This window comes from Hypomesus nipponensis, chromosome 9 (genome assembly GCF_054491055.1).
Source record: "Hypomesus nipponensis isolate SF chromosome 9, ASM5449105v1, whole genome shotgun sequence".
NCBI classification, from domain to species: domain Eukaryota; kingdom Metazoa; phylum Chordata; class Actinopteri; order Osmeriformes; family Osmeridae; genus Hypomesus; species Hypomesus nipponensis.
In genome coordinates this window covers 14,963,590-14,984,024 of record NC_140369.1, presented here as the reverse complement: position 1 = coordinate 14,984,024, position 20,435 = coordinate 14,963,590, and the positions used below count along the sequence as shown (strand labels likewise).

The window sequence follows — 20,435 nt, the reverse complement described above, 5'->3', positions numbered from 1 at the left end:
TGTGGGAGCGCGACCAATACCGGCACATCTGCACCATGAAGTTTTCTCTCACAGATTCTGAAAAACCAGAACATAACTTCTTAAACCAGAACAGAGACGCAGTAAAAGTCTATTCCTGGAAGGAGCTGGCAGAGAGAGAATGGAAAACTGAAACCTTTTCTGTGGAAGTTATTTTAAGATGGCCATCCCAGAGCCAACACAAACCCCAGTAGCCATCAGTCAATTTGATCTGTATTCACCAACCTTTAGCAGCGCACAAGGTTATTCCACCACTGTAACCTGTTTTGACAATGGTCAGAATATGTGGTGTCATGTGATTGGACTTCAGTATATTTGTTCAGTCCAATAAAATGTAACTTATCGGTAAAGCCCTTTTCACAAGCAATGTCACATAGGGCTTCACCGATACCCAAGAGATCAGTACCCATGACCAACCTGAACCCTCAAAGAAGATATGGGAAAAAGTTGAGGAAACCTTGAGGGGAGTAATGAAGTGAGGATCCCCTCCTCCAGAGACAGTTGGTGATGCAAAGAGGTGCAGACCAGTGGCTGGTACCCACCTGGTTTTAGACTGTAGGGCTGACAGTATATCACCGTCTAAAGGATTCTGTTCCAGATTATGTCAGAGTCTATCTTTAAGACTGGACCAAAACGATGACCTCCTGTCCTGATCTATTTGGTGTGCGTGTGTGTAGGTGTGTGTATGTGTGTGAGGGGGGTGTGGGCCTTTGTCATGTTCTAATATTATCCCAGTATCACAATATAAAACTCCCACAAAATGACAGAATCACTTCATTTTTTAAAAGAGATTTATTTATGTTTTTCCTCACAAAGTTGTCAAATTACAAATGTCACCTGTCAAAGCAAAGGATACTTACTAAAATATGAATATATTTATATTCACTATAAATGTAAAAACCATGAAACGACTGCACCAAAAGAAGGATCACCACAAACAATGTAGCGCTGCCACAAGATTCAGTTTGGTCTTACAGTGCTGAAGGAGGAAGAAGATTTGGAGGGTGGCATCTGGTTGAAGGTGGATGGGGTGTTGTGTTTGGAGGTATGTGTGACAGAGATTGGATTGGGACATAGAGGCATAGGGAAGTGGAGTGGAGAGGGATGGGGATGTAGGAAGGTGTGTGTGCGTGTGTGTGTGTGTGGTAGGGGGCTGCTGCCTCACCCAGAAGGCCCTCAAAAGACGTCTGTTTTTTTCTTCTCTGACTGATGCTCGTCAGGAAGCTGGTCTCTATGCTTCTCCCTCCCTCCCAGACCCCCTCCCCCTCGCTCGTACCTGTCAGCCATGCTCATTCCAAGCCAGATCAACAGTCACCAGCATCTGCCGTCTGCCCCCCTCTCCCCGCCACCAACACCCCTCACGGCTGGGCCAGTCAACGTGACGGCTGGATTACATAACCGTGAGCTTCAGGAGGCTTTGGGGAGCGTGAGGAGTTTATCCTCACGTGTTGTCCTCCAATGGGCTGAAATACCATTCTTTAGATGACTCATTCCTGACTCGAGGGCCAAGTTGTGGCTCAAAGTTGTTGCAGTCATTGCAGCACAGTTAAGTTGAGCTACAGTCTCTCCAATGAGAGACCAGGGTTGAATTCCGTGGTTGCTAAACGACTGCCTCGATCCCAAATCTTAATCTGTTCAATGTGGGGCCTGGGATTTCATTTTTTTTTTTAAATGAGCCCAGTGTTCTGGCCACTTCTGCCCTGGGTCTGCCCTGCCTCAGCCTCGTCTTGCTGGGCCTTCCCACCTCTTCTTCCTACTGGAGCCTGAAGCCAGCAGAGCTAGGTCCTCAAATGGAGACTCATCACAGCCTCCTGATGGACTTCACACAAACAGGACGCAGATGACTGGGCTCAAGGGTGCTAATCTGAGTCTGACTTACTCAATATTTCCCTCCCTGGGGACGAGTGAAACAGGCTCAAACACCCAGCAGGGATTCCACCAGGATGGTGCTTTGTGGGCCTGTCTTGGAAGGGTCAGAGGGTTGTGATCCTAACTACTTCCTGGGTTAACCAGCAGACATGAGGCAGTAGAGCAACGTGTGTGTGTGTGTTGGGTGGAGTTGGGGTTAAAGTGCATTCTATCTGCTCTGTGGCCTTCACACACTGATGATGCCATCAAGAGAAGCAAAGGCTTTAATTCAAAGATATTTTTTTTTATTAAGAAATAAAAATGTTTTACGTCTTGTAAAACCTGTTTAAATACACATTATTCTGCTTACAGGTTAGCCATAGAAATAAAAAATAAAAACTCTCAAATTCTTTACAAATGTTTCTCTGCGAATTGAAAAGATTTCTCCTAATACATTCTGCGAAGGGAGGGGCTGGTATGTGCTGTGTTTGCAGGAGAGGAGAAAACAGTATTAGCATGGGAGAGATGGGTTGGACGACGGACTGGGAGGGAGTTAGTCTGGGATAGGGGAGTTAACCTTGGATGGAGAGTGGAGTTACCCTGGGACAGGGGAGTTAACCTTGGATGGAGAGTGGAGTTAGCCTGGGATAGGTGAGGTAATGGCATCTTAAGAGTGGTGGATATGGATACTCTCATCTGATATTGTGCCATTTGGTTTTCAGTGATAAAGTTGGAGGGCTCCTTAGCCAAGTTCTGGCCACAGCTACACTAACTACATAACTAGACTGGTCATTTTCTCTGCTTTGTGGAGATATGTTCAGAGTGTCTCCCAAGTCATGTTTGTCTACCAGGCCCCTTCCATTCTGATATGGTCATGGTGGGTAACACCACTATCCTGGTGAACCAGTGATTGGCGTGCTTCAGTGGGTGGGTTAGAGAGTTGATGACGCCTATAGGGGGCGCCAGGCAGTGCTACTGCTTTGAATGTTTTGGTTGGTTGTGATGGCAGTACATCACTGTCAAAGCTTTTTTTATTGGCCCCTGAAAATTGCATTGATGTTTTTCCTCAAATGTGTTTGCAGGTTCAAACTTTCAAAACATTTCAAAGTTAGTACCACATGTTTCCCAAAAAACAAATGAAACAAATACTTCTTATTCTAAAAAGTATATTGCACATTACAGATTGCAGCTTAATCGATTAAACAGTTGCAGAGGTGAACCACTGCAGACAAATGACTCAGACACAAGATATTTGGATACAAAAGGCAAATGTGATTGAAAAACAATCAAAAATAAAACATGACATTTGAATTAAACTGCGTTAGAAAAAAATGATAGATGTGTATCTATGAATGTAACTGACTACAGCTTCAGTTCCCCTGGTGAGTTTCACATTTCAACGTAGGGCGAGCAAGTGTGTCGCTTTTGGGCATGCTTAATGCTCATCATAGAAGCATCCGTTCCCACCCCTCCCTCAAATGAAACTTTCTGGGCTCAGGTGAAGCTGAGAGGAGGAGGAGGAGGAAGGAGAGAAGGGCAAACAGGAGGAAAGAGATCTTAGGGAGTGTGACATGGTAGAAGGGGGAGGGGCCCTTCTTAACCCCTGTGGTGTGTGAGGGTCGGGGGGGGGGGGAGGAGCAGGGGGGTGAGCAGCAAACACTGTCAGCGTTGAGAGCGGAGTCAGCATGACGACTAAGGACTGTATCAGGGGCAGTGTATGGGAGAATGTCATGATGTCATAGTGATGTCATAAATGTGTACAAATGACTGGGTCTTATGATGTCGAAGGCCAAAAGCCACACTCTCTGGGGCATCTCTGATGTTGTTAGCTAATGGAAAGAAACCCCATGGCTATGATGTCAGGTGTTTCCTGCTTAAGTTTGATGCTGTCAGAAGATGGTGCTGGTGTTACCAGCATGATGTGTGTGTGGTCCACCCACAAAGGGAGAAGTCACATGAGAAAACCACTAGCTATACACCCTCATGCCTAGAACAAGCCCTACAGTAAAACACGCCTCCAGTAGAACACGCCTAGAACACAAGACATAAAAACGAATGCACCGCTTTGCTGAGATCTTTAACATCTCTCGCACAGACAAGGATGGAGCATACCATGACAGGGTTGGACTGTACCACAGGAGAGAGGGGCTGGCTTACACTGTAGCCCCGCTGAGACAGAGAGGATTCTGGGGGATGTGGTCTCTGTAGCTGGTGGAGTTACAGTCAGCGGTGGTTTACGACAAACATCAACAACAATAAGAAGAACAACTACACCATCTGGACTAGTCTCACCTCACTAGCACCCCTACAGGAACAGAGACAGGAAGTGAGCGAGGCAGGGCCTGAGGCTCCTTACAGAGACAGGAAGTGAGCGAGGCAGGGCCGGAGGCTCCTTCTACCAACAGCTACAGAATCATATGTTACTCTTAATCACGATACAGATTTAGTCTTACTGGTATATATGGCCCTTTGTAGGTACAAGTCTTTTTTTTGTTGTTTAAATGCCACCTCAAAAACAGAGTACGGTTCCATTATCTACAGGATAGGAGTTAGAAAGATAACATGTACGAATCTACTTCGAAAAAGGTACTGCTTTGTGTACGTCCGAGATCAAAAATTCTCTTCTTCTAAAAACTACGTCAATTGTAATAATAATTATAGTAGTAATATCAATAATAATAATAACAATAACAACAATAGTCGAATAAAAAATATTAAAAACATGGACAGAAAAACCATAATATGTAACTTCCTGTGTAGAAAACGAGCCCAAGCGAGTCGTAGTGCAGACACAATGTAAACTGTTGGGGCCTAGCGGAACGGCAGCACTCTAAACTATCACATAGAAAGCCGGGGGAGAGGTGAGGGGTGGGTGGGTGGGGGGGCGGGGTCCTCTCACGGAGAGCGAAGGCTGGTCTACTACATCATGGTCTCCACGATGGTGTGGGTGGGCTTCATCAGGCCCTTGTTCCCGTTGGGGTCCAGGGGGTAGCCCAGCTCGCCACTCTTGCCGTGGTTGTGGTCCGCCGGGCGGGAGCTCGCTCCGCCGCGCACTGGGGCCGCCACCGCCTTGATACGCTGTGTGTGGGGGGGGGGGGGGCGTACAGTGGGGGAGGAGGGGGGTGAGAGAGGGGGAAGACAGAATGAGAGGGGGGGGGGTGGAGAGAGAAGAGGGGGAAAAAAAAGAAGAGAGGAACTGTTTAACTTCATGTCAACAGCAAGATCATCGTGAAGGTTATCCAGGTATGGATTTAGTGGAGATGCATGATAAAAGAGTGGAGGAGGGTTCAGGGGAGAGCGCCACTATGCACTGCTGAGCCATGAGGAGGGGAGGGGCACACACCTCGATGAGTGGACCGTCCGATTGGATGATCTTGATGACCACCACCATAGGGATGCAAATCATGGAGGCCAGGGCCAGGGTCCAGCCCACTCCGATCGACCAATCAGGATACTCGTAGATCTTGTTGTACGTCAAAGGCTTGTATTTGACCAATGAAAAGACAAAGCAGGCCTGTAAGGAAGAGAACCGGATTAAAGAGGTCAGTTAATAGATACTAACGGGGTTGGTAAATATGTACTTAACTGATAGCAGACAGACTATAGTTAAGATTCAGCATGAATGCTTTATGTGATGTTTTCCTAGTGGTTAACAAAAGGGGTCATTAATTCACATTGAAGCCATTTTCAGACAAGCCAAGAATGAGTTTATTAGCAGTAGTTGATAACCGACACTTGGGTCTCTTAGTCCCGCCTTCTCACCAGACCTAGATCTACCATAACAGACAAATCCAATCCAAACTGACTAGTAGCATAATCAGAATGTCAAGAAGCGTGAAGCGATGAACCAGTCGTGCGACCAGATTAAGTTGTAACGTAACCAGATTAAGCCTGGCCGTAAACAGATTAAGCAGCAGCAGTAACCGGCGAGGAGACTCACCACGCAGAGCGCAGGAGTGATCACAGTCCAGCTCCATTTCATCCAGGGGTTAGGTCTGTAGCCAATCATGTCCTCGATGGCATCGTAGAAGTTATCAGCGCCTGGACGGAGGGGGAGGAGGAGGAGGACAGGCTGCCGTTACACGCAGGTCACAACCCTTGGCTCTCCTCAACAGCACACACACGAGACAAGCCGCCCAGACCAGCAGTCTGGAGCTGCAAATCTTTCCCGAGTACGGCCCCCCCGCCGACTTACCATAAACCCAGGCTACAGCAATACATTCAAAGAATGCAACCCACAGAAGGCACACACCGCTGGCTGCATAGTAGTCAAAGAGCTGGAACACGTACATGCCACCCTGCAGGAGAAGGACAGGGGAGAGGTTAGAGGTCCACACAGCCTGCTGGGTGTGAGGTCCCGCATGAATGCGCTGGCATTCGAGTCCAGGAACACGTGCTAATGTTGAGTACACGGTTGTCGTGGTTACCTTGGTGACCATGGAGAGTCCAAGAAGATAGCTGACGGAGCACACTATAGCTATAAAGATTTCCCGCCGGTAACCCTTCCTTAGGAAGGATGGATACAGATCTACCAGAGATGTGATCTGTCCTTCCACTTCGACAAACTACAGGGGGGGGGGGGGGGGGGGTGTGTGAGAGAGAGAACGAGGGGAGGGGTGGGGGGGGGTTATTTATAAAGTATTAGATACACACTCAAACTTTAAAATGTCGCCTTTTATATGTAGAGTGTGTGTGCGTGTGTGTACTCCAAGTCTCAACTCAAAACTCCTGTTCAAACTGGCATACTCTCTATAACTGGACCCTGTGCACTTCACTTGTTTTTATGTTGATGTTCTGTTTTAATGTTGTCTCGATCTTTTATGCTTTTATCTTTAATCTTGTATTATTTTATTGTAAGGTGACCTTGGGTGACTTGAAAGGCGCCTCCAAATAAAATGTATTATTATTATTACCTGACTGTCGAGGCCTAGAAGCAGAAGCATGATGAAGAAGAGAATAGCCCAGAAGGTTGGTAGGGGCATCATGGAGACAGCCTTGGGATAGGCAATGAAAGCCAGTCCTGGGCCTGTGGAGGAAAGAACAGAGGGAGGGGGAGGTGGGGGGAGACGCAATTAGCACAAGTCGATTGGCTCATCTGGTCTGTGCCACCAGGATGCGCCCAATCACGGCACAGACCAAATTGGAATGTCAGAATGTGTAGAAGCTACGTCTGTCTTTTGATCCAATGGCATGAAGTCAGGGGAATAACAAGTTACGATTGGCCGAGACTGCTAATGCATTTCTAGTGAGCCATCGTCTTGCTTGTCTGGCTCTGGGGGCTATGACATGGGCATCTGCTTGGGCCCTCTCTCCTATAGCAGCTACGTGAGCTACCCCTGCCTCCACATGGCCCTGTCTGGTGTACGTGATATCACAGTTAGCAAATCATGTATGTGTAACATGTCAGAGGGGTGAAGGCAACATACGTCGCCTTTCCCTCTTCAGCTTGACAGCGATCGAAGAACACTGAGCAACCTGTTCAACAGAAGTTCAATACAAAGCAGGGGGAACGACAAACATGTCTTAAGCAATATACTGTAGGGCAGGGTTGTCCAAGATTCCTCCTGGAGAGCTACCTTCCTGTAGGTTTTTGCTCCAACCTTAACGTGGTACACCTGATTCAAATGATTAGCTGGTTGTGCGAAGCCAGGTTGGTGGCGACTGGGGTTGTAGCAACAGCCAAAAACAGATACAGGAAGGCGGTTTGCCAGGAGCAGGGTTGGAAACTCGCCCTGTAGGGTGAGCTGTGCACCATAAACAGGCATCCAACCAAACACGACATGACTAGCTACTGCTCTGTCTGTCTGTCTGTCTCTCTCCCTCCCTCCCTGTCCTTCTCTTACCCCTCCGACCTCACTACACTACCTCGGGTGGTTGTCTGTTCTGTCCACCTACTTAGTCTACCTGGTCAGCTGGACACCTACCTGTCCTGTGTACCTGCTCTAAGATGTTCTACCTTGTTCTAACGCTTACCTGTCAGGGTTCTAGCCCCTCACATTGGAAGACATGCAAACTAGAGCAGTCAGACTGTGAGTTCTGTCGGTGTGTCCAGATAACGTCAGTATCATCCTAAAAGTGGCTTGACGCAGGGTATGTAGAGTAAGTCGAGCAGGTAGACTGGGCCTGTAGCTGAATGCTAAACTAGCTTAGCTCCAGAAAGCTGCTGGTCTGGAATTCTGCAGGAGAGATTCGGATCTCAGTCTGTTAGAGGACCTGAGACAGATTTGGCTGTGTGTGTTGGTGTATCCGTAGAGGATTAGATAATGAAAGATGATTTTCTTATTAATAGAAAAATCACCGGTAGAATCCTCCAGGTGTTGCCAATCGGTAACAGGACACCTCTGCATACGCAGGAGGAAGGAAGTACATTAATACGTCAGAGGTACAGGTTGAGAAAGCCAATAGAATTCACAGCGGAAATCACACAGTGGAACGTTGTACAGTCGAGATGTTTCAGAATCATAGAATCAGTCGAGAGAAGAAAAAAAAAAACAGCCCGGAAGGAGATGGTTTAAAACTTGTTACAAAGGGGGATGTTGAAACTTCCCAACTGCTGAAACTTTCCTTCTCTGCCACATCTGCTTGAACTAACCCAGTGAGCCATTAACTTTTCATTTCCAGTTCTGGGCCAGAATGATCATACAAAATGTTATAAAAAAGCAGTCCAAGCATCGCCTTGCGTGTTTTTCTTATTGTAAGCATTGTAAGCTAGGATTCCCGCCCGATTCAACTGTCGCCACGACAACAGACTGGATCACTGAGCTTATTCGTCATCATCATCATCATCATCATCATCCTCATCGTCAAGGAGTGTTTGATTGCCGATACTGCCATATCTGGTGCCGTCTTTAAGTGATCAATTCCGTATCTGAATTCAAATGCCTTTTCAAATGTGTTCCTCTTAGGTTTTCCTCAATTGGATTGACCTTCCACTAAGTTCTGTAGTAGTTGTTTGATTTGAAGTAGCAGTGCCCACCATCACTGCCACAGAGACCCTCGTACCTGACTCTGCCACATCGGCAATGTCCACCCCTTGCTCTTGTGCCATGAAGCCCAGGACGGAAAATATTGCGAAGCCAGACACAAAACTGGTACCGCTGTTGAGGGCTCCCAGCAGCAAACAGTCCCTATGTCACACATATGTCATGGAGGGTGTTAATGAACACACAGGGAACACGCGTCCCCAACCCCCCACCGCCCCCGCCCCCCCCAGCCCCCCCTCCCCCAGCAGCGGCCTTCACCTGTAGCAGTTGTATTTGTACTTGTTGTAGCTTCCCAGGGAAGTCATGGCGCCGAGACAGATGGCGTACGAGAAGAAGATCTGGGTCCCCGCGTCGATCCACACCTGGAAATGGGAGGACAGACAGGCTGACAGCTAAGCTAGGGCAAAGGACTCTGGGAAAGGACTGCTGCGCCGTTTGACCACACATCCCAGGTTCAGACACTTATTGGGATGGACGCCACATTGGCAGCTTTGTGCTTGGGCACGGCCGGGGCACCTACCTCGGGGTCCTTGAGGCGAGCCAGGTCTGGATACAGGTAGAACTTGATGCCCACGGAGGCGCCGGGCAGCGTCACGCCACGGATCAACAGGATGATGAGCATGAGGAAAGGGAAGGTTGCTGTGACGTACACCACCTGTGACGGAGGGAGGCAGGAAAGCGTCTCAGCCAACGAACCCAGAATTACAACAGCCTGTTATTTCTCTCCATGCTATCCAGTAACTTAGAAGTTCCTCCAGATATAATTTTTTTTTATCATCAAATATACATCTATAAATATTTGATAAATAAACAAATGATTAAGATATAAATTATATACATCTCCGATCGAGTTGTTGTAAATCTGAAGAATGTGTCAGTTGGCTTAATTTTTTGTAGCTGAAGCAGTTAAGCGCGCTGTGAGGCACAACTGCCTTGGCCGAGAAGGGATAGAGGCTGCAGAATGAGATGCAGCCTAGCGTCACCACAAAACATGAATCAGACCCGACCAATCAATATGGGGGATTTAAGGCAGTAAAAAAAAACAGCAGTCTGGGATCGATTGAGCCGTCTAAGGTCTCTTGGGGTGTTGTGGTGTCGTGTCTGAGGTTTGTTTACAGCCGTTTCACTCAGGTAGTTATGGTGCTGCACACGCAGGGACCTGCCCGAGCCCAGGGAAGTGGCTTCATGGTCTACAGTCAAAGTAGTTTATGGCTGGGCTGAGGAACAGCTTTACGACCCAGGATAGAACCATCTCCAGGACTGACAGAGGGAGGGGGGACAGCGTGGAACAACATGGAAGGAACCAGAACCAGGACTGAGCATGGGCGGAACCAGTGGTCGCCAGAGCGTGTGAAGCCACACCACAACCAGAGGGTGTGTCCTTGGTCTTGTTGTAATCAATGTGTCAAGTTCAAGGTTTATGCACTGGGTAATTGTCCGTCTATGTGAATAGAGCAACACGCCTAAGCCAAGCCTGGTCATGCATGAACAAGTTACTAAATGTACTCCATTTATATGACCTCCAGGTTGTTGGTGGGGATCTCTGGGAGTATTGTGAGCATCGATCGAAACAATCCAAAGTGCGCATGCAGTTTGGTTGGATACCTTTCCAGTGGACTTGACGCCCTTCCAGATGCAGAAGAAGCAGATGACCCAGACGGCCAGCAGACAGAGAGCCAAGTCCCACTTGACGGGCCCCAGGTCGTCAATACCGCTGGAGATGGACAGCACATTACGCCTGGAAGGGGAGAAAGGCCGACTTTAGGTAAGGCTCTCCACGGTTTGGGTGTGTGCGAGAGAGAGAAAGAGAGACATTCTGTGGCGTTTGTAAGATTTTGGGGGGGAGGTAAGAGCGTCCATGCACGTGCACGCGTGCGTTTCAGTTTGTAATGTTGCGTCAAGCCTCTTGGTTTGGCACCAGCCCTGGAGGATACTCACTCCCAAAACTCGGTGACCGGGGAGGTGAAGTTGGTGGAGTTAGCAGCCAGCCAGAGGGTCTTGTTCTTACGGATGGTGTCCTCCACGCAGTTGGGGGTGTTCCAGGGCTGGTTGCAGCGTGCCCAGGGCAGCTCAGGCTGAAAGCACTGGAACAGGTAGTACAAGCCCCAGGCCAGGATCACGATGTAGTATATGTTGAGCAGAGACACGATCACAACAGAGGCGTAGCCGATACCTGGCAGGGACACAAGATAGAGGTATAAGGTGTGGTTGATACACAGATATTAAACAACCTAGACATATCCATCTTTGGGTCTAAGTGATTTGTGGTTCAGCAGAGGCAGCTTGTAATGAAATACGGGAATCTCCATTTTCTTTGTCCTGTTTAACAGAGTGCTCCCTCCATCCATCTCTGCAACTCGTGAATGTCGTTCTCCACTACTCTCATCTCATCGCTAGGTCTCTCAGATGTTTTCCTGCACTGCTACCATGGCAACATGTAATTCAGCACATTCTGTTCACGGCCAAGTCTCAAGGGTTCTGGGAGCTTGGATGAGTGTGTGTGTGCCTCTGTACGTGTGTGTGTACCCATGTGGGTGTGTTTGTGTGTGTGGAGGGTGGTGGTGCAAGAGAAAGAAAACGGGGCATGTGCACAGACCTCGTTTTTTACGGTACACGGAGCTACGGCTGAGAAGCCTTTGAATCGGTAGATACAAAAAATGATTGGTGCGCGCGCGAGTTTGTGAGAGTAATAATTCTAGCATTAAATCAGTTGGTAGATAGCAGGAAGGATAGGAGTGAAAGAGGAGGAGAGAGGAAAGGAGAAAAGGATGGATCTGCAGCATAGGGCTCCTGGCAACCAGAGTCAAAATAGGGCCTGGTCTCCTAGCAACTAGAATCAAAACAAGGTCATCCCAGTCTGGTGGCAGGCCAGACACTGATGTCACACTGATGTCACACCCCTCGTCACAAGGTTGAGAAAGATATAAAGGATCCAAAAAACAGTGCCCAGAGGACATTTGAACCCTCCTCAGAAAAACAGAGAATGAACTCCTGTAGCGGACGGTGTTTCTACCCAGCAGTAGAGACCATTTCCATGTTACTCACCGGTAAAGATGGGACAGAGTTTCTCCCAGCAGGTGATGCCACCCTCGGAGGTGAACTGCCCAAGCGCCACCTCCAGGAAGAAAACAGGAAGTCCCCCTCCAAACAGGAAGATGAAGTACGGAATGAGAAATGCACCTGAGGGAGAGAGACGTCGAAGAAGAGAGAGAGAGACAGACAGACACTGAATTTAGTTTCAACAAGATCAAGAAGCAGTGCCATCGCACACTTCTTGACACGTACAACCCGGTGACTAACGAGTCCCCTCACCTCCACCGTTCTTGTAGCAGAGGTAAGGGAAACGCCACACGTTGCCTAAACCCACAAAGCCGCCGGCCACGGACAGCAGGAAGTCAAGCTTGCTCGCCCACTTCTCCCTCTGGGGCGGCTTGCCCTCAGCCTCGTCCTCGGGCCTCGTGCCCGGACTCTTGCCTGGGGAGGGCTTCAGAGTGTCTTTATGGAAGTCCTTCAGACACTGCAGCTTCTCTTTCTGTGCCATGCTGTAGGGGTTGTGGGGGGGGGGGGGGGAGAGAGAGAGACTGACAATTAATCACTTTGGTTCTAAAGTCCTGAAGATTGAGAGGTGTCATCGATTTCCGAGCAGAGAGCTACATACTACGTCTCCCTCAAAGCGACACAATTGCCAATACGTCATCTTGTTTTGGGCCGCCAAACATTGGACAGCTACCTTCCCCAGAGGAGCTGTGGGAGCTCAAGACTTAAAGTCACTCCTGTTGGTAGTCAATTCTCAGAGCGTTTCCTGTAGGCATGAGATTTACAATGCGTTTACACATGTGGTGTGACCGCCAAGTGTAATCCAAGACAGTGTGTGTCTAACTTAAGATACCAGAGCCATATGAGCTGGGCTATACTTGGGACTAAGATTGTATATCAACCTCGACTACTGAGCACTGCTCTGCCTGCTTATCAGCCTGTTCTCTGGCATGATGAAAGCACATTTCTGTCATTGTGCTATTCTCTTAAATGCAACCTAGATCAAAACACAATGTTGCAATGTAGACAGTTTGACAGTTTAAAATGAATCCTCGAGTTCATCTTACGATATCATTAAATGTCACAGCAAATGTGCGGCTCATTTCCTAGTGCAACTGATCCTATGGAACCAGACACTCTGACAGAGAAGTGGGGAGAAAGAGAGCCATGCCAACTCTCTGAGCTCCATACGGTGGGCCTCGCTGTCGTCGGCAAATGTCAACCCGAGCCCTTTCATCCCTCCATCACTCATTTCTCCATCCCTGTCCATGTCACTGTTGACATCACAGGCTCGCAAAGGATGACTAATGTATGTCGTCAAGTAGACCAACGTGCCCAGCTTGTAGCACCTTGCTGCAGTGGGCCAACTGGCTAGTTGATTATGTTACGGATAGTTTGCGCCCTGCAGTAGTCTAACTTGCAAGCTAATTTTAGGCCCGCCAGTAGGCTAATGAGTTTAATTCCATTACGTGAACTCCTGGAAGACTGCTTTTCTGCTTAGGTCAGACTCGGGACACTTTCTCGGTATCCTTCTATGTCTGTACCTGAAGTCAATGACCTCATCATTTAGCTTTTTCCATCACCACTCATATTATTAGAATACTGTACCATATACACGCAGATGCACTAGTAAAGGCATTCCGTACTTAGCCGCCATTAGAGGATCACAGTTAAAAGACCATCAAAAATAGGCTTTTCAACATACGGAAGACACGCTAGACCCAGAAGTCAAAATCTGGTAATCTATGTGTCTCGTAAAGCAACAGTACAGAAGACCAATAACCCTGGCTCTGTTTAAGCGCAACTCACTGTCCTTCCTATCTATAGACTATATAAGCCCTATGACACACCAAGCTGACTGTACGGAAAATTCCATGATCCATTGTCTGCTTCTTCTGTCTGTCTGTCTACTTTTTCCTCGGGTTAGCAAATCCCACTCACTGCATCTCTCTCCTCGGCATCCTGTGGTCCCGTCCCCCCCCCCTCGGACAAACATCCCCTCTCCCCTGGTTCCTCTACTTACATCTCCTTCATGGCAGCGTTGGCTTCGTGTTGCGTCTGATCCTCTCCTCTCTATACCATCCCTCGAATCTCATTGTACTCTCTCTTCCTCCCGGTCACCTTGGCCTTCATGGACCAACCACGGCTCACAGCCGGACACGCCCACTAACTAAGGCAGATAAACCCTGTCCTCTGACAGGGTAAAGCCTCTTGGAGCGGAGTGACACACTCCAGGTAACTTTCCACTCTCTGACACTTCAGGACACGCAGACAGGCAGTCGGTCAGCTAGACAGACAGGTGCCAAGTATATCAGGTGCTGTCCAGGTAAGCCAAGCAGAGGCCATGGTGAGGCTGGGATGAGCAGGGCCCATCTTGAGGGGAACCATTACCTTGCCAGGTTTCCACTGGGTGCTCACACCCGTCTCTGGTTACAGCACATGCATGTGGCTTGTTAGGCAGCTGTCTTCCTGATAACACAAGAGACAAGCGTTGATGAAGCTAACTGGCTTCATAATGGCCTCGGTAGCTGCTTCCTCTGGTCAGGACAGACACCCATGGGAGGACGTATTGGGTGAACGAAGATTTTTCGGGATGGAATGTTTCTTAGATGTACATTCTTGGTCGTCATTATTGATGAATTTCACATCTGGCACGACGTCACACTCTGCAGATGCAGAGGTTTCACTCTTCCGCAGTCAAAACAGGAAGTACATTGACTTTCATATCCTTGGATGAACTTCCTGGATTCAAACGTGCAGGATACAGTTATGTTCAACAGCCTATAGCAGAACATGGATCTGTGATCACCAAGTTTGCATATGTGTCAACAGTATAACAGTGAGGGCCTCCCTCAGGCTAACGGAAGACAGGGAAGCGGAGGAATTGATGCTTGTGGTCAAGCGAGTGTGTTTTTAGGGTTTGTGTGTGTCTATTGGTTTTGTGTGTTCAGGACCACAAGAGGTTAAGCTCCATAAGCTTGTGTGTGCGTGTGTGTGTGTGTGTTAAAGGATGAGGAACATTGGGAGCCTCAGGCTGAATCTGATAAGACATCTAACGTTTCCTGTAATAAACAAAGCCTTCCTCACAATCCTTTCTCTTCCTCCTCACAGCACCCAAACAGGAGGGGACAGCATCAGTCTGGCATCCTAAGAGGATCAACTGGAGTCTGGTGACCTTTACCCTCACAGGTACTTTTCTGTACTCATGGAGCTGGATGTTCTATGGCAAGACATTGAACCTGCGTTTTCTGAGTCAACCGCAGTAAAACATCCTTGGGGTTCAAACCACCTCTGCTACTTCTGCAGTTCAAGTCCCAACTGGCTCGCGTGTGTTGTTTTGCATGCGTGTGTATTTGTGTGTGTGTATGCTGTATGTGAGTGTGTGCGTGCATGCGTATATGTACGGGAGTGCGTGCGTATATGTATGTATGCATGTATGTGTGTATGTATGTATGTATGCGTGTGAAAGAGGCAGGCAGCTTAGGGAGACTTCTGGGCTGTGGGACACGTGCGGCTCAGGCCACTTACATAACGGCCCTATTTTAAGAGACTGTTTCCACTGGGCTTTCACATTAAAAACTCTATTCTCTCCCTTTTTCTTTCCATCTCTCTCTCTATCTATCATAACACATTCCTCTACTGTATGGACTACAGTAGGCACCATAAAGGGCCCACAGTTGGTATGGCCCTGAACCTGATAGCCTATCTGACTGATACAATTGAAGAAGCTCAAGACACATACACTGACAGAACCCTGGACTGTGCATCAGCCTCTAAGCAGAGATACAGTCTGGCTTCTGTTTGTGTAACTGAGGATAACCCAAAGCATAGATGTAGCTGCAGTGTGTGTGTGTACACTACAAGTCCTATCTTCAGTGAGCAAACACTGGGATGTGTTCATACTCTGACTTTCACTTCCCAGTCAAGTCACATGATCAGCTGACTGTTGGATCACATCCACTCAAGTTCCCAGCCGTCTGCAAGTGTTCAATAACAACACAGTTCCCAGTTTAAGGAAAGGCCTGGGATTGAATACCGGTCTCAATTCATTAGGCCAGGAAGACAAATCCAGGAAGCACAAATTCAATACCTTTCAGTTGGAGCTGGCAATTCCAAACCAACTTTACTACATAGCTAATTAGTTCTACCAATAACAACAAAAGATAAATCTGCTTTCTCAATAACCTAGGGGAGGGTCTTCTCACCACTTGCAACACCACAAACACTTTTGGCAGGCGGTGTGTCCAGACACACTGGAGGAACATAAATCCGATGCATGTTATGACTTTATCCCCATGCAGTTCTTGTGCACATATTTTTGGGGTTCAGAAACAGCTAGTTATAGATCAACCTCTCCTGGTTCTGAAAGAGGGGACAACTGGGTCAGTGGTTCAAGAATGGTTAATAATGTACCACATGCATGATATCAGACATGCACTAGTGGGGCAGCAAGCCAGCAAGGATATAGACCAGGCCGTAAAATATAGATGAAAGCAGAGAACCACTTCAATCACAGCGACACACACACACAATAGAGGGGAATTCACGACTGTGCATCTTTCAAGGTCCAAAGACGCTCTGAAAATAGACCTTGCCCTCTCCTTAGACCCAAACCCAAGGAGTGCCATGGTATTTTTACACACTGACACCTTTCTGGACCTTGTCTCCACTACCAGCCTAGGTTCAGACGGCTATTTGACCGTGCCTGTACCCATTAAAACCACGTCAACTGCATCCCAGCTGGCACATAACCATGAGCTCTCCAGCCAAACACACTATTATGGGATGTTTAACTGGCTGGTGAGTGATTTCGCTCAGTTTTGACAGTATGTTGGCTGGAGGAGGAGAAACTGACGGGACACAGATTTGGAGAGGAGGTAGACTGTGAGAGGACAAGGAGGGGGGTGGTCTGAGGGTAGGAGGGTGGGAGATGAGGGGAGCACGAGAGAGACAGACTTTAAGGAGGTTAGAGAGAAAGTAGAGCATGGGAGGGTTGAAGGAGAGACTGTCTGTTTCTTAGGGGGGGCTCGCTGGGAGATAGACTGTGTGTCCTTTATATGAACAGGAGAGGAATGGCAGCCTTAAGGGCCCTCGAGGTTGGTGTTCCTCTAATTCCAATATTAGCAAACTAAGCAGCACTGGGATTATCATTCCTGAAGCAGCATGTTAAATTGTTAACGTGGGTCTGGTAGACAAATTATCAGCCAAGCAGCTCAATCTACATTGCAAAAAAATCACACTGGCCAATGCCTTACAATGTTTAAATGTTGAAAAATTAGGTTTTTGGAATCTCAGTATTTGGATGGTAGCTAAACCTGGTCTGACATTCTCATTGACAAGAAGATCATGCTTAGACCTTTGAGGTGATCATTTGGTCCAAAGGGAGGTCATTTGTCTTGATATGCGGGACACTGTGGCTTAAAGATCTGATCTTGGCTCAATGCTTCACCTACAGCCTTAACAGCGGTGGTTGTGTTGACAAGAGGCTGGTTTAAAGTGTGTAGGCTTGTGGACAGGAATAGAACCACGTTTTCACTTGGCTATCTAGTTTGCTGCAACTGTGGCTAAGATTTGACAGGAAAAGGGTGAGGCAAATTGGACCAAATGCTTACAGAGGTAAAGTGACAAGGCTGAACAACCTTCACATGAATAGGTATCACATCACTGTGAGCGTATAGTGCAGTAGGCTACAGTCCATATATCAGTAAGCTATCTGCATGAGGTCATATCTGTAGGCTACTGCTCTGTATGAAACCACTATGTTGAGCAATGCTTTCTCCTGCTTCAATCTTCAAGGGCGCGCACCAACGTCATAACGTGATGAATGCCTTTGTCACTTCGCTGTGCCAATTTTATCTTTGTCGACAACATTCGGCGTTCTCTCTCAGTCTCTGCTATTTACGCCACTAGCTCATTTCACAACCGACAAACCTTTAGTGTGATGCACAATGCAGTACACCGTGTCGCCGTCACTGGCTGAGACATCACTACAGTCAAACACACGCTGTACGGTCAGCTCGACCTCGAATTTTACTTTGCAGACTTGATTTCGAGGGGGTGCGTCTTCGGTTCGGCCCCACAGATCATCAAGCAATGAAGACAGTTTTAAATGCGTCATGAACAAACAAGTAGGCCTGGGCTATATTAATTTCATGTGAATAAAACAAACGCAGTCGCATTTGACAGAGGACGTCTTAGTGGCTAATATATAGTCTAATTAGGTTGAGGTGTGAGTTAAGATTTCACCGATTGTCAAATTACAGCGCGCGTTCTTGTTACCATGGAGGTAGCCTCTGGGATGTCTTTCACACCACCGCTTAATACCCCAGGAACCGGGGAAATAGCAAAGTCATACATTCACCTACTCAAGCTTGTACTGTAACCACGAAGACTACATCTCTCTTCACACCCTCATAGGCTCAATTATTTATGTAACTGGGAAAGCCATCACTGACACCAGCCCCTCATCCGTGCTTAAACAGAAACTGGGCAACAGATGGCAAATAATGAAATTATGGAAATATTCTGGCAAGGTTGTATAACCTATGGGGTACTATATGCTACTGAAAGACAATTAAAAACATCGCAAACGAGCCATGAATGGACATGTTAGACCGTTGGAGAATGACGCGCAGATAACCTAGAAGATGGTTTGAATCTACGTTAAGCTACTTCCCGGTTTAGTTTGTCGCCACGATAGCTTAACTGACGAACAGAATGCATAGCACCAGTGTGCAAAAGGACAATGTATGTCAAAAAAACATAATACGGACACGTCAAAGTTATCGGTGATGTGACTGATGGGTATGCGTAAGCACCTCCGAATTAAGGAGAATTATCTACAGAATTGAAGCTGTCATACACATTATTTGCCATGTGCGAACCTCTATTTCAAAACCAATGATGACACGGATAGGTCTTCTCATCCCTTTTACACACAAAGTATGAATGTTTAAAATAATGGATGCAACAAAATCATAATGATACAATCTAATCGAGAACTGATACGGCAATAAAAATGAAACATTTCACAAAATGTCCTGAAGGTAATGCAAATCATCTTATCAGTCAACATTACAAATAAAATAACATATTGAACTACCTTAAATAAAAATTTTAAAAATGAGCGCACAGCATCGGCAATAGATGTTGTAATAGAGGTGGCTTGTTCCGTTACCTGCTGTGTTTCCTTTTATTCCTTTACAGGCAAGCGGTCCCTTCAACTATTGTGCGGCGTCAGGATGTAGAATAAGGGTATTACAGCGGTAAATTTTATTTATAAGGTTTTTTTTCTGACCTTTGTCTCTTAAAATGGGTGACCATTTATACATTAGCATGAGTGGAAAATCACCGGCCTGCCTCCCCGTGCAACAGGAGAGCGTCTTCTTAAAGAGACAGGTTCCACTTTATTTACAAGCACGCCGTCTGACTGTACTTCGCGTTGAGGGGGACTAGGGCTTCTTCTCCTTGGTCAGAAGAACCCTATACTTCCCTGTATCATTTCGATGTTGGGCCCTGAGAAAGAGGAAAGGCTCTGCATAGTTTTCTTCGAGTCAAGAAATGAGTACACCTCTCTACTGTCTCAAATAGCATGGCAGCTGGATCTTGCATTCTTGACAGACATCACACAAATCAGTTGTTGGAATGATCTGTTCATTGAAAGTTGAGTCTCTTCTTACTTCACGCAAAAAAGTCCAGCACTTCCCATCCCTGCTGAAAATGATACAGAAAAGTAACGCTGCACTGGCTTATCTCATAGAATGTGGATGTACAAGCCAGACTGCAGCAGGAACATGAGGGGAGGTTCAGTGAATTGAGCAGTGATATCTGACATGTCTAAAGGACGTCAAAATAAGTTAGGGCTGTGTGTGCGAAGATATAGATCTAATATAAAGGAAAGGAATCTGTATGTGAGTGCGTGTCAGTCTGCGTCTCGATTGTTTTGAGAAATGGCACTGAATGAAGTTGAAATGTGGCAGGTGTATTACTCATGACCCAAGAATGTTCAGTGAAGAGTGTGAAGTGGTTTTGATGATCAGTTTGCAATAAAAAAATTTTTTCGCAAGTTCACAACAATCATTGAAGGAAGGATGTAGCACTGCTGTAGCTATTTGTAAGATGTGTATTTTTTCACAACTTTTTCACAACTTCTTTTTCACAACTTACAAAAAGTCAAAAAATCGACTTTCGACACAAACAGCACGGAAACTAGTGAAAGTCTTGATGCAAATATGATTTTAATTCAGCTCATACATCATATTAAACAACAAGAAGGTTCCAGGGAACAATCTGAATTTCTTTGTTTGTGTTACAGTTTGTATACCCAACAAATCTCCACCTCTGAACTTTTACAACATCCTATTGGTCTATTATCAGTTATGAATCCATGTTCTCTTGGTCCTCATTTAGTCTTCTCAAATTCTGCTGATCCTGCAAAGTTTTAGGGACTTTTCCAATTTTAACTACTACACCCTACATAGACTCTCTAGTCTCAAATATCCTCCATAACCTACTACACCTGGTCCTCCATATCTTATTACAACAGGTACA

The 20,435-nt window shown here is 46.9% G+C and overlaps 1 protein-coding gene across 1 annotated transcript; it reads right to left on the bottom strand.

The window, feature by feature from the left end:
• Nucleotides 1-3,015: 3,015 nt before the first annotated feature.
• slc6a6b (solute carrier family 6 member 6b) lies at nucleotides 3,016-19,327 on the bottom strand. Its single transcript, XM_084706301.1, has 14 exons — nucleotides 19,063-19,327; nucleotides 12,162-12,391; nucleotides 11,895-12,029; nucleotides 10,788-11,022; nucleotides 10,455-10,587; nucleotides 9,370-9,504; nucleotides 9,108-9,211; nucleotides 8,869-8,993; nucleotides 6,780-6,892; nucleotides 6,294-6,431; nucleotides 6,062-6,164; nucleotides 5,807-5,907; nucleotides 5,210-5,380; nucleotides 3,016-4,944 (listed from the first exon to the last, which is right to left on the bottom strand). The coding sequence occupies exons 2-14, from the start codon at nucleotides 12,388-12,390 to the stop codon at nucleotides 4,786-4,788; spliced, it is 1,881 nt and encodes a 626-aa protein (XP_084562427.1). The 5' UTR covers nucleotide 12,391; nucleotides 19,063-19,327; the 3' UTR covers nucleotides 3,016-4,785.
• Nucleotides 19,328-20,435: the final 1,108 nt, after the last annotated feature.

Excerpts from the sequence above, each read along its gene's own strand:
- slc6a6b (XM_084706301.1), bottom strand. The coding sequence starts at position 12,390 with ATGGCACAGAAAGAGAAGCTGCAGTGTCTGAAGGACTTCCATAAAGAC. Across the intron at positions 9,505-10,454 it reads GCGTCAAGTCCACTGGAAAG|GTGGTGTACGTCACAGCAAC; the intron begins GTATCCAACCAA and ends CCTCCGTCACAG. Across the intron at positions 6,165-6,293 it reads GACTCTCCATGGTCACCAAG|GGTGGCATGTACGTGTTCCA; the intron begins GTAACCACGACA and ends CTTCTCCTGCAG.